This window comes from Oncorhynchus gorbuscha, linkage group LG03 (assembly GCF_021184085.1).
Source record: "Oncorhynchus gorbuscha isolate QuinsamMale2020 ecotype Even-year linkage group LG03, OgorEven_v1.0, whole genome shotgun sequence".
NCBI classification, from domain to species: domain Eukaryota; kingdom Metazoa; phylum Chordata; class Actinopteri; order Salmoniformes; family Salmonidae; genus Oncorhynchus; species Oncorhynchus gorbuscha.
In genome coordinates, this window is record NC_060175.1 from 89675803 (window position 1) to 89690122 (window position 14320).

Genomic DNA, 14320 nt, shown 5'->3' on the forward strand with positions numbered 1-14320 from the left:
CGGGTTTCTCCACGCATCGCGCCGACAGAAACAAACATCTCTCTGGTAAGAAGAGTGGAGGGGGCGTATGCCTCATGACTAACGGGACATGGTGTGATGAAGAAAACATACAGGAACTCAAATCCTTCTGTTCACCTGATTTAGAATTCCTCACAATCAAATGTAGACCGCATTATCTTCCAAGAGAATTCTCTTCGATTATAATCACAGCCGTATATATCCCCCCCCAAGCAGACACATCGATGGCTCTGATTGAACTTTATTTAACTCTTTGCAAACTGGAAAACATTTATCCGGAGGCTGCATTCATTGTAGCTGGGGATTTTAACAAAGCCAATCTGAAAACAAGACTCCCTAAATTTTATCAGCATATCGATTGCGCAACCAGGGGTGGTAAAACCTTGGATCATTGTTACTCTAACTTCCGCGACGCATATAAGGCCCTGCCCCGCCCCCCTTTCGGAAAAGCTGACCACGACTCCATTTTGCTGATCCCTGCCTACAGACAGAAATTAAAACAAAAGGCTCCCACGCTGAGGTCTGTCCAACGCTGGTCAGACCAAGCTGACTCTACACTCCAAGACTGCTTCCATCACGTGGACTGGGACATGTTTCGTATTGCGTCAGATGGGAATATTGACGAATACGCTGATTCGGTGTGCGAGTTCATTAGAACGTGCGTCGAAGATGTCGTTCCCATAGCAACGATAAAAACATTCCCTAACCAGAAACCGTGGATTGATGGCAGCATTCGCGTGAAACTGAAAGCGCGAACCACTGCTTTTAATCAGGGCAAGGTGTCTGGCAACATGACTGAATACAAACAGTGCAGCTATTCCCTCCGTAAGGCTATCAAACAAGCTAAGCGTCAGTACAGAGACAAAGTGGAATCTCAATTCAATGGCTCAGACACAAGAGGCATGTGGCAGGGTCTACAGTCAATCACGGACTACAAGATGAAATCCAGCCCAGTCACGGACCAGGATGTCTTGCTCCCAGGCAGACTAAATAACTTTTTTGCCCGCTTTGAGGACAATACAGTGCCACTGACACGGCCTGCAACGGAAACATGCAGTCTCTCCTTCACTGCAGCCGAGGTGAGTAAGACATTTAAACGTGTTAACCCTCGCAAGGCTGCAGGCCCAGACGGCATCCCCAGCCGCGCCCTCCGAGCATGCGCAGACCAGCTGGCCGGTGTGTTTACGGACATATTCAATCAATCCCTATACCAGTCTGCTGTTCCCACATGCTTCAAGAGGGCCACCATTGTTCCTGTTCCCAAGAAAGCTAAGGTAACTGAGCTAAACGACTACCGCCCCGTAGCACTCACTTCCGTCATCATGAAGTGCTTTGAGAGACTAGTCAAGGACCATATCACCTCCACCCTACCTGACACCCTAGACCCACTCCAATTTGCTTACCGCCCAAATAGGTCCACAGACGATGCAATCTCAACCACACTGCACACTGCCCTAACCCACCTGGACAAGAGGAATACCTATGTGAGAATGCTGTTCATCGACTACAGCTCGGCATTCAACACCATAGTACCCTCCAAGCTCGTCATCAAGCTCGAGACCCTGGGTCTCGACCCCGCCCTGTGCAACTGGGTACTGGACTTCCTGACGGGCCGCCCCCAGGTGGTGAGGGTAGGCAACAACATCTCCTCCCCGCTGATCCTCAACACGGGGCCCCACAAGGGTGCGTTCTGAGCCCTCTCCTGTACTCCCTGTTCACCCACGACTGCGTGGCCACGCACGCCTCCAACTCAATCATCAAGTTTGCGGACGACACAACAGTGGTAGGCTTGATTACCAACAACGACGAGACGGCCTACAGGGAGGAGGTGAGGGCCCTTGGAGTGTGGTGTCAGGAAAATAACCTCACACTCAACGTCAACAAAACTAAGGAGATGATTGTGGACTTCAGGAAACAGCAGAGGGAACACCCCCTATCCACATCGATGGAACAGTAGTGGAGAGGGTAGCTAGTTTTAAGTTCCTCGGCATACACATCACAGACAAACTGAATTGGTCCACTCACACTGACAGCGTCGTGAAGAAGGCGCAGCAGCGCCTATTCAACCTCAGGAGGCTGAAGAAATTCGGCTTGTCACCAAAAGCACTCACAAACTTCTACAGATGCACAATCGAGAGCATCCTGGCGGGCTGTATCACCGCCTGGTACGGCAACTGCTCCGCCCTCAACCGTAAGGCTCTCCAGAGGGTAGTGAGGACTGCACAACGCATCACCGGGGGCAAACTACCTGCCCTCCAGGACACCTACACCACCCGTTGTTACAGGAAGGCCATAAAGATCATCAAGGACATCAACCACCCGAACCACTGCCTGTTCACCCCGCTATCATCCAGAAGGCGAGGTCAGTACAGGTGCATCAAAGCTGGGACCGAGAGACTGAAAAACAGCTTCTATCTCAAGGCCATCAGACTGTTAAATAGCCACCACTAACATTGAGTGGCTGCTGCCAACACACTGTCATTGACACTGACCCAACTCCAGCCATTTTAATCATGGGAATTGATGGAAATGATGTAAATATATCACTAGCCACTTTAAACAATGCTACCTTATATAATGTTACTTACCCTACATTATTCATCTCATATGCATATGTATATACTGTACTCTACAACATCGACTGCATCCTTATGTAACACATGTATCACTAGCCACTTTAACTATGCCACTTTGTTTACTTTGTCTACACACTCATCTCATATGTATATACTGTACTCGATACCATCTACTGTATGCTGCTCTGTACCATCACTCATTCATATATCCTTATGTACATGTTCCTTATCCCCTTACACTGTGTATAAGACAGTAGTTTTGGAATTGTTAGTTAGATTACTTGTTGGTTATCACTGCATTGTCGGAACTAGAAGCACAAGCATTTCGCTACACTCGCATTAACATCTGCTAACCATGTGTATGTGACAAATCAAATTTGATTTGATTTGATTTGATTTGAGTGGCAAGAAGAAAGCCATTTCTTAAAGAGATCCATAAAAAGTGTCGTTTAAAGTTTGCCACAAGCCACCTGGGAGACACACCAAACATGTGGAAGAAGGTGCTCAGGTCAGATGAAACCAAAATTGAACTTTTTGGCAACAATGCAAAACGTTATGTTTGGCGTAAAAGCAACACAGCTAATCACCCTGAACACACCATCCCCACTGTCAAACATGGTGGTGGCAGCATCATGGTTTGGGCCTGCTTTTCTTCAGCAGGGACAGGGAAGATGGTTTAAATTGATGGGAAGATGGATGGAGCCAAATACAGGACCATTCTGGAAGAAAACCTGATGGAGTCTGCAAAAGACCAGACTGGGACGGAGATTTGTCTTCCAACAAAACAATGATCCAAAACATAAAGCAAAATCTACAATGGAATGGTTCAAAAATAAACATATCCAGGTGTTAGAATGGCCAAGTCAAAGTCCAGACCTGAATCCAATCGAATCTGTGGAAAGAACTGAAAACTGCTGTTCACAAATGCTCTCCATCCAACCTCACTGAGCTCGAGCTGTTTTGCAAGGAGGAATGGGAAGAAATTTCAGTCTCTCGATGTGCAAAACTGATAGAGACATACCCCAAGCGACTTACAGCTGTAATCACAGCAAAAGGTGGCTCTACAAAGTATTAACTTAAGGGGGCTGAATAATTTTGCACGCCCAATTTTTCAGTTTTTGATTTGTTAAAAAAGTTTGAAATATCCAATAAATGTCGTTCCACTTCATGATTGTGTCCCACTTGTTGTTGATTCTTCACAAAAAAATACAGTTTTATATCTTTATGTTTGAAGCCTGAAATGTGGCAAAAGGTCGAAAAGTTCAAGGGGGCCGAATACTTTCGCAAGGCACTGTATGCCTCATCACAATTCTATCTCTGAGATCTACGGTTCCTTGGACTTCATGGTATAGTTTCTGCTCTGACATGCCCTGTCAACTGTGGGACCTTATATAGACAGGTGGCGGATGCACATTAACATAATTTAGTGTTGTTATGGTCTAAATTAACCTAGTAAAACTCATGGACAATTAGTAAAGCTTAAACCAAGATAATTCACGTTTATTCACACATTGGGTCATAAAGCTGCATAAGACATATTTTCCCCAAGGTAGTATATAAACCCCAATTTGGGTGATGTCCTCCTCTCTAAACACTACATCTTTATTGCTAGGCAGGAAATTAAGTGATGTGGGCAATAAACCTCGGCCCCCTTCCTCACTAAACCTCATCTTTCCACCCTTATCAGTGCCTGCCACATGTGACATGCTATACTCAATACATTTCCCCTACAGATAACTATTAACTTCTGGTGTACAAACTAGACTATGGCACTCAATATTTAAATAGGATTTAAATAAATAGGATACCTGATAGTTAACAATATTTAAAGTTTAGAACTCATCAGTGTCATAGCAAAACGGTGTGAATACTTACAGTACCAGTAAAACGTTTGGACACACCTACTCATTCAAGGGTTTTTCTTTATTTGACTATTTTCTACATTGTAGAATAATAATGAAGTTGTTAAACATATGAAATAACACATATGGAATCATGTAGTAACCAAAAAAGTGTTAAACAAAGTAGATTCTTCATCCTTTGCCTTGATGACAGCTTTGCACACTCTTGGCATTCTCTCAACCAGCTGAGCACTTGTTTGCTGCTTTTCCTTCACTCTGCAGTCCAACTCATCCCAAACCCTATCATTTGGGTTGAGGTCGGGTGATTGTGGAGGCCAAGTTATCTGATGCAGAACTCCATCACTATCCTTCTTGGTCAAATAGCCCTTACACAGCCTGGAGGTGTGTTGGGTCATTGTCCTGTTGAAAAACAAATGATAGTCCCACTAAGCGCAAATCAGATGGGATGGCGTATCGCTGCAGAATGCTGTGGTAGACATGCTGGTTAAGTGTGCCTTGAATTCTAAATAAATCACAGACAGTGTCACCAGCAATGCACCCCCACACCATCCTCCATGCTTCATGGTGGGAAGCACACATGCAGAGATCATCCGTTCACCTACTCTGTGTCTCACAAAGACACGGCGGTTGGAACCAAAAATCTCAAATTTGACTCATGAGACAGATTTCCACTGGTCTAATGTCCATTGCTCGTGTTTCTTTGCCCAAGCAAGTCTCTTCTTCTTATTGGTGTCCTTTAGTAGTTGTTTTTGAGACTGTCTCCTCCACTTCATCTACACTGATTGAGTTGACGTTGAGGTGGGTTTATAGAGATTATAGCATTCAGCTGGATTCATCTGGTCAGTCTCTCATGGAAAGAGCAGGTGTTCCTAATGTTTTGTACACTCAGTGTACAGTACATACACACTGTGTGACAGGCCTCTACCTGAGACATTTTTATCACAAAGCTGTATCTCACCATCGTCTGGCACCAATCAATTCTGACATTTTAAGGTGGCAATTACAAACTTCAGAAGCCTTTATTAAGTCTCAAATACACTAGACGTTTTACATTTCCTGGATTGCAGGACAGTTCTCTTGCAACAGGCCAGGGCAACTGACATGACATCTAACACTAAAATAACTGGTTTTGTGTGTGACTACAGGAACAGTACGAGCTGGTGTACAGAACCATCAAGTTCCTGTTGGAGAAGTATCTGCAGTCCATAGCACCAGCACAGCCTTCCTGCACAGAGGAGGTGAGACAGACAGCATGTTTTGACGGGGAACAGTTATATCAAGATGAGGTGCAGAATCACTAATATTGATCACATAATGAGTAGTTAGTTGGGATGCAAGGTGATTTGTAGATCAATGATTCTGCGCAGTGCGACTGTTGTGTAATCTCAAACACACACAGAGACTCTGTCTAGGGGAACCACTGGCTGTTTGGTGATGTGGTAGCAACAGGCACTGGAACAGAGCAACATAGGCACATAAACTAAGGCCAGTGATCTGCGTCGTATGTAGATACTTTCTCAGAGGGTGAATGATTAAGTGTGTGATTCTGTTAAACTGTTTAGGTGCCAGCGGCCCCCTCACCCCCTACAGCCAGTGACAGTGAGCTCTCTGACCTCAGCGAGGCGTCTGAAGCTGAACAGGAACCAGAACCTGAGCCACAGCATCAAATGGAACCACAGACAGAGCACAGGTACAGAATAGTAAAGGCTTTTCCCCATCAACCACAGATCTGACGATGAAAGTTTTTTTCGCGGTGCATTGCTTCAATCCTTGATGCATATCTCTGTAGAAAAAGATGTCATAATAACCCATACACCTTCTCACACAGAGAGAGAAATGCCTCCATATTGTGTTGCAGGCACCCAGATAGGGAGAAGCCTGATGGGATATCAAATCACGTCTTACCAGTGGCCCTCTCTGCCTCAGCAGCGGTGCATGATGGTGATCCACTGTCTGACTCGGCTACGTGCTCCCCCTCAGTCATCCTCAATGCCCTGAGAGCCAGGGACAGGCAGAGGGAACAGCAGAGACCAAACTCCCTACCAACACAGACTATGAACCAGAAACCACAACCCCTACAGATACAGACTAATAGCATGTCCATGAACCAGAGACCACCATACCCACTACCGACAAAGCCCGATACATTGCCCACCAGCCAGGCCCTGAGACATGAGCCCAGTCTCCGCATCCCCATCATAACCTCTCAGGCACTCATGACTCAGGAATTCTATCAGAGAGCCATGGAGCAAAAGAAGGTGGAGAGTGATGGAGAGATCATACGACTGGTACCACCAGTGCTCTCTGCAGTTTCCATCTCCAACCCCCTCTGTCTCACTGTGGAGGACCTCTACTTTTTACCTGACTTTTCAATGACCTCACCCCTGGCTGCTGAGGCTCCCAGAGGTGCTGATAATGAGGAGGAGCTGGCTCCTCTGAGCAAGTTGACAGAGAACCCCTGTTTCAATGGTTCAATTATAACTCTTAAAGACCAGGCGATGGAACTGCCAGCCCTTGTCATCACAAACGCTGCCGCAGGTGCACTTGTACCTTTCTCAGATGAAGACAGTCCACCTCCATTACCTGAGAGAACCCCTGAATCATATGTACTGGCTGCTGGAACAGGTGAATGTTGTGTTGCTGTATGCTTACTCTTTTAGATCAATGAAGAATTTGAGAGTGCATAGTTGGCTTTATAGCATGATAATCCGGTATATCCCATCTTTCTCTCTCTCTCTCTCTCTCTCTCTCTCTCTCTCTCTCTCTCTCTCTCTCTCTCTCTCTCTCTCTCTCTCTCTCTCTCTCTCTCTCTCTTCTCTTATATATATATATATATATATATATATATATATATATATATACAGTATGAGTCAAAAGTTTGGACACACCTACTCATCCAAGGGTTTTTCTTAATCTTTTACTTATTTCTACACCTTTTGCCTTGATGACAGCTTTGCACACTCTCGGCATTCTCTCGGCATTCTCTCAACCAGCTTCATTTCATTTATTTATTTATTTAACCTTTATTTAACTAGGCAAGTCACTTAAGAACAAAATCGTATTTACAATGACGGCCTACCCCGGCCGACACTGGGCCAATTGTGCGCTGCCCTATGGGACTCCCAATCACAGCCGGATGTGATACAGCTTGTATTCAAACCAGGGACTGTAGTGATGCCTCTTCCAGGTGAGGTAGTCACCTGAAATGCATTTCAATTGACAGGTGTGCCTTGTTAAAAGTTAATTTGTGGAATTTTTTTCCTTCCTAATGCGTTTCAGCCAATCAGTTTTTTTGTGACGAGGTATACAGAAGATAGCCCTATTTGGTAAAATACCAAGTCCATATTATGGCAAGTACAGCTCAAATAAGCAAAATGAAACAACAGTCCATCATTACTTTAAGACATGAAGGCCAGTCAAGAATTTTGAAAGTTTCTTCAAGTGTAGTCGCAAGAACCATCAAGCGCTATGATGATGAAACTGGCTCTCATTAGGACCCCCACAGGAAAAGAATACCCAGAGTTACCTCTGCTGCAGAGTTACCAGCCTCAAAAATTGCAGCCCAAATAAATGCTTCACATAGTTCAAGTAACAGACACATCTTAACATCAATTGTTCAGAGAAGACTGTGTGAATCAGGACTTCATAGTCGAATTACTGCAAAGAATCCACTACTAAAGGACACTAATAATAAGAAGAGACTTGCTTGGGCCAAGAAACACGAGCAATGGACATTAGACCAGTGGAAATCTGCTCTTTGGTTTGATGAGTCAAATTAGAGTTTTGGTTCCAACCGCCGTTTATTTGTGAGAAGCAGAGTAGGTGAACGGATGACCTCTACATGTGTGGTTCCCACCGTGAAGCATGGAGGAGGAGGTGTGATGGTGTGGGGGTGCTTTGTTGGTGACACTGTCTGTGATTTATTTAGAATTCAAGGCACACTTAACCAGCATGACTACCACAACATTCTGCAGCGATACACCATCCCATCTGTTTTGGGCTTAGTGGGACTATGATTTGTATTTCAACAGGACAATGACCCAACACAACTCCAGGCTGTGTAAGAGCTATTTGACCAAGAAGGCTAGTGATGGAGTGCTGCATCAGATGACCTGGCTTCCACTATCCCCCGACCTCAAACCAATTGAGATGGTTTGTGATGAGTTGGACTGCAGAGTGAAGGAAAAGCAGCTAACAAGTGCTCAACATACAGAATGTGGGAACTCCTTCAAGACTGTTGGAAGAGCATTCCAGGTGAAGCTGGTTGAGAGAATGCCAAGAGTGTGCAAAATTGTCATCAAGGAAAACAGTGGCTACTTTGAAGGATCTCAAATATAATTTCATTTTGATTTTTGGTTACTTAATGATTCCATGTGTTATTTCATAGTGTTGATGTCTTCACTATTATGCTACAATGTAGAGGATAGTAAAATAAAGAAAAAACCTTGAATGACTAGGTGTGTCCAAACTTTTGACTGGTACTCTATATATATGTTCAGTGCCTTTGCAAAGTATTCAGACCCCTTGACTTTTTTCCACATGTATCTATTCTAAAATATATTAAATTCGTTTTTTTTTCAGTCTACACACAATACCCCATAATGACAAAGCAAAAAGTTTTTAGAAATTGTCCAGAAGCCACTCCTGCGTTGTTTTGGCTGTGTGCTTAGGGTCGTTGTCCTGTGGAAAGGTGAACCTTTGCCCCAGTCTGAGCTCCTGAGCGCTCTAGAGCAGGATGTCTTTGTACTTTGCTTCGTTCATCTTTGCCTCAATCCTGGCTAGTCTCCCAGTCTCTGCCACTGACAAACATCCCCACAGCATGATGCTGCCATCACCATGCTTCACTGTAGGAATGGTGCCAAGTTTCCTCCAGATGTGACGCTTGGCATTCAGGCCAATGAGTTCAATCTTGGTTTCATCAGACCAGAGAATCCTGTTTCTCATGGTCGGAGAGTCTTTAGGTGCCTTTTGGCAAACTCCAAGCGGGCTGTCATGTGTCTTATACTGAGGAGTGGCTTCCGTCTGGCCACTCTGCCATAAAGGCCTGATTGGTGGAGTGCTGCAGAGATGGTTGCCCTTCTGGAATGTTCTCCCATCTCCACAGAGGAACTCTGCAGTCCTGTCAGAGTGACCATTGGGTTCTTGGTAACCTCCCTGACCAAGGCCCTTCTCCCCCAAGTCTCATAGCAAAAGGTCTGAATACTTATATAAATAAGGTATTTCTGTTTTTTTGGCTTTACCATTATGAGGTATTGTGATGTCATTATGGTATTGTGTGTAGATTGCTCAGGATTATTATTTATTTAATCCATGTTAGAATAAGGCTGTAACATAACAAAATGTAGAAACAGTGGGGTCTGAGTACGTTCCTAAGGTACTATATATATACATATATACATGTCACTAAATCTCTTTCTGTGCCCTTTAGAGCATCCTGATAACATCTCTAAACCGGAGAGGTTAGAGGTCATCATCCCTCCTAATGCTGCGGCTGAAGCCCTCAGGGAGAACGGTGAGTGGAGGGCCTTTGATGGCCCTCATAATACTCTTCATAAGCTCTTCTACAAAAATTCAAATACATTTTTTCTCTACCTCATTTTCTCCCAAAGGGAGTGCCCCCTCGCCTATCCCCCCACTGCCAGAGAGAACGCCAGAATCATTTGTGTTGGCCAACAATTCCGGTAGGAGCACTACTGTCTTCCCTTCCCTCTCAGTCCCTGTGGAGATGGTGGTCCAGAAGTCAGAAGAGATGGAGTGGTCTGGACGTTCAGTGGACACTCTGGTGGATAAGATGTCTTGGACGAGGAGCAAAAGCTTGAAAGTAAAAATGACAACACTCTCAGGTATTTGTCACACAAAACAATCAGTATGATAAAATGTAGAGAATGTCATGTGCAGATGATGTTTATCCCAGTCTTTTTGGGCTTTTTTGTCTTTACAGTGTCACCCCAGGATACAGTATCACCTCCAGTTACATTGCCTCCCCCGGTTAGATATTCTGTTCCTGCTCCCTGTACATCAGTAAACCTTCCTCCTCCCCCTCCACCTCCCTATCCTCTGGCCCCTTCTCTCTCAACTCCAGGTAAGAAGAAGTGATACCCATTTTATGTTTGCAATGTTATTTTTCTATACACTCTTAGAATTATTTTATTATCTAGAACCTAAAAGGGTTCTTTGGCTACCCCCATAGGAAAACCCTTTGAACAACCATTTTTTGGTTGCAGGTAGAGCCCATTTGGTTCCAGGTAGAACCTCACTGATTTGTGGTGGTTTTTATTGTGAAGGCTCAGATAATCTGACTCCCCCTCTACCTGAGAGAACCCCAGAATCCTTCTTCCTGGTCACTCAGGAAGGTGAGCACATGCCTCTTCACCACCACCGCCTCCACCATCATCCTCACCATGATAGTGCTCCTAGGACTAGGCTACTGTCAAAATGTTAATCCTCCAGACAATTTTAAAGTATGTCAACTGCTCTGTGTGTGTGTCAATCAAGGTAATGTATCTACTTGGTGTAGTACTAAACTGACATTGTAATTTTGGGGCATTTGCAGTTGATCAAAACAGTGCCCCCTGCCTGCAGAGTCAGAGCAACAGCCAGACCACATCCACACAGCAGAGGATCGGTACGTCCTCAGAGTGGGCAGGGAACTCCCAACCCAAAAGATTACTGGATGGAATCATGAATCGGAGCAAGGTAACAGACATTGACAGACTCTGGGTGCTGTAGCTGTCAAGACTTTAAGGAGGTGTGATAGTCACCCTCATCGAAATGATACTTCTAGAATGTATTATTGTACTATCCCCCAGTAATTACATTTCTATGGTCAGTAGAGACTCTTACTCTTAGAGTCATGTGTATTTAATGGGTACATCTAGCTAGTACAGGATGCTGCCACACACCCCTTAGGGTCATGTGTATTTAATGGGTACATCTAGCTAGTACAGGATGCTGCCACACACCCCTTAGTGTCATGAACTGATCTCTACTAAATGCACATTTTTGTTCTCCTCGTGATTCATGCAATGGCTCATATGTTCCCATTGTTGTTAATACATGAGTACATTAATACAACACTCTAAACTGTTCCCTTAGAGTATCCACGCAAAGAGTTCACTGAAAGGTAAGCTCTTTTCTCAATAGTGACTGAGAAAAGCCATCTGTGACTGAGAAAAGCCATCTGTGACTGAGAAAAGCCATCTGTGACTGAGAAAAGCCATCTGTGACTGAGAAAAGCTATCTGTTTTTGTCTTTGTTTTTTCTTCTACTACCAGTTTATCTGTCTGTTTGATGTTAACAAGGAAAAAGTCAACGTTAAATGGTTGCTATTTGCTCCCTCACACAATAAAAGGCACTAATAGAAATCACTGAAAAAAATCATTATACACACTCAGTGGCCTTGTGGTTAGTGTCTGCCCTAAAATTGGAAGGTTGGGAGTTCGATCACCGAGTCGTACTCAAGACTGTAAATAATGGAACACGATGTGTCTCTGGAGATCGATTGGGTAAGGCCTTGTGACTAGTGTCCAGTCTAGGGTGGTGTACTTTAATATCAAGCTACCTCGTATGACACAAACAGGATATAGCGAGAAATAGTAATGTTGGCTTTTTGCAGGCACTAATTTCGCTGTGGTTCGTTGTACAAAGCCTATGGTGAAAATTAATGCCGTTTTTGGAGGGTTTTTGGATAAACGTTGTATAAACGTTGTATATATAAGTTTTGTGGTAACACAGGCTTAGAAGATCTTATACGTTTTGTTCTATGAGAATCTTCATCAGCTAACATCTCTTTATTTGAATTTGGAAGCATTTATTCAATTTAATGAAACACAAAACACAAAGGCTTCATAATGGTCATGTTAATTGACTATTACTATTATCTCACAGAACAAAACGTATCAGATCTCCTGAGCCTGTGTTAACCTCAGACCTTATTTTCGACATTTGTTCCAAAACATCATTATTTCGCCATAAATGTTTCACATAGGAATGGCTGAATGAACCAGAGGTAACTCATTTCTGGGTTATAGGACTACAAGCTGGCGAGCTCTATAGGATCCTTCATCCTATGGGCTATTCTGGCTCGTGCAAGGCTACTTACTTACTCTGATTGTAATTGATGACATGATAATGAGAACTAATGTCAGAAGTAGTCCTTCCTTGAGCTATCTGATGTTTGAGAGAACATACAGTACTTTACAATTAGTCAGTCTACATTTTCTCTACAGAGCCCCTGACTACTGTTCCTCTGGTTGCTCAAGCCGTTGTGGCTTTAGGAGGAAGTGGTGAGTTGCAATACACAGAGAGTAGACCCGCAATTACAAGTATCAACTCTCACTAACGAAACATAGGCCCATGTAGATATGACCTCTCCTTATTAAGTGGATTTCAGTCTCACTGATCCAACCTATTCCCATTTACTCTTGACTCTTGATGATACTGAATTCAACTTTGACCAAATGTCTCCCATCACTGTGACGCATACTTTATCTAATGATTGTTTCTTAGCTGAAATAAAGCTTCAGCAGACTGTGGACAACAGCACCTCAACCAGCACTGGGACGACTGAAGACGAATCAGACAAAAACAGTGGGAAGGCCTTGTCTAGAACAAAGGTAATGACTATGTACATAGAATTACAGTAACTCACAGACTGTATCTATTGTTTTAGAAATAGAGGATCTGGTGTTTCTATTCTCAGAATATTCTCTGCTATTATCTGGGTATGTCGTGTCACTTAAAGCCAGCTGTCTTTCTTTTTCAGAGCCTGAAGTTATTCAAACTCAGACAGAAACGTAAGTAACAGGTATATCCGTAAATGGATCTAATAAATGTACATATAGTACATTACCCACCTCTAGCAGCTAAAATGGTAACACAATCTTCCCACAGCAAAGTCTGCCCCTCCACCAGTACCAACCCACTCTGGACCATCTCCTCCTTATGGTACCTCTGCCTCATCATCAGTGTTCACATTTGGTAAGCCTTCACCAGACACATCAATGCAAATCTAATTTCAACAATGTGATGGGACATATTTTCACAACAGTCTGTGTTCTTTCCAGGATTTGGGACTCGTTTTGGGAAGCCTAAAGGGCCAAGGAGTCATCCTGAGACGTGGGTGTAAGACAGCCAGTCAACAAAGCTGGATATGTCTGGCCACTGTCCTCAGATCACAGGGCTGCAACCCTGCATGTGGCTACTAGCCACTCAACTGGACTAGGGATGGTCCCTAGACAACTTTTGACATTGTGAAGGAAGAGCATCATTCCAAGAAGAATCATGTAGCTTTCTCCCTGTGTTCTGAGAACATTTACATTTACATTTACGTCATTTAGCAGACGCTCTTATCCAGAGCGACTTACAGTAGTGAGTGCAGACATATTTTCATATTTTTTCAAACTGGTCACCCCGTGAGAATCGAACCCACAACTCTGGCATGGCAAGCGCCATGCTCTACCAACTGAGCCAACTCTACCAACATGAACACTGTCTTGCAAACTGCTCTCATGGCCCAATGATCAACCTCGGATTAGCTTTAAATTGGAACACCTGCTATTCATGACAAATTGATCGTACTGTAGTTATTTATCCGTGCTTGAAGGGAGAACGTGTGCCTCTGAAATGTGGTGGAAGGATGCAATCAATTGTAGGCAAAGGATTGATGGAAAGAATGGAAGGATGAGTTGATGAATGTTAATGAGTTGACGAATGGCTACTTTTGGCTATGTTGCCTGATAAATACAGTAAGGTACTTTGAATAGTTGGTAGCACGTTACTTAATACATGTTACCAAATATTTTTCTATGCTGATGTTTATTTGTTATTGTTTGTATAGGCTCCTTCTGATCCAGACAAAATCCA

The 14320-nt window shown here is 43.8% G+C and overlaps 1 protein-coding gene across 8 annotated transcripts in view; it reads left to right on the forward strand.

Annotated features, from left to right (window-relative positions):
- The window catches only part of ptpn22 (protein tyrosine phosphatase non-receptor type 22), a 39136-nt gene extending 25376 nt beyond the window's left edge, over positions 1–13760 (forward strand). For 3 of the 8 annotated variants that reach the window (XM_046344343.1, XM_046344348.1, XM_046344350.1), the window contains 14 exons: positions 5602–5694; positions 6019–6146; positions 6285–7081; positions 9885–9968; positions 10066–10299; positions 10398–10538; positions 10681–10809; positions 11010–11152; positions 11552–11579; positions 12685–12741; positions 12965–13071; positions 13221–13251; positions 13349–13435; positions 13522–13760. In XM_046344343.1, the coding sequence (XP_046200299.1) occupies positions 5602–5694; positions 6019–6146; positions 6285–7081; positions 9885–9968; positions 10066–10299; positions 10398–10538; positions 10681–10809; positions 11010–11152; positions 11552–11579; positions 12685–12741; positions 12965–13071; positions 13221–13251; positions 13349–13435; positions 13522–13583 (2121 nt within the window). In that variant the 3' untranslated portion in view covers positions 13584–13760. The remainder of the gene's footprint in view (positions 1–5601; positions 5695–6018; positions 6147–6284; positions 7082–9884; positions 9969–10065; positions 10300–10397; positions 10539–10680; positions 10810–11009; positions 11153–11551; positions 11580–12684; positions 12742–12964; positions 13072–13220; positions 13252–13348; positions 13436–13521) is intronic. The other 5 variants (XM_046344346.1, XM_046344347.1, XM_046344344.1 and 2 more) reach the window with 5 other exon arrangements.
- The last annotated feature ends 560 nt before the right edge of the window (positions 13761–14320 follow it).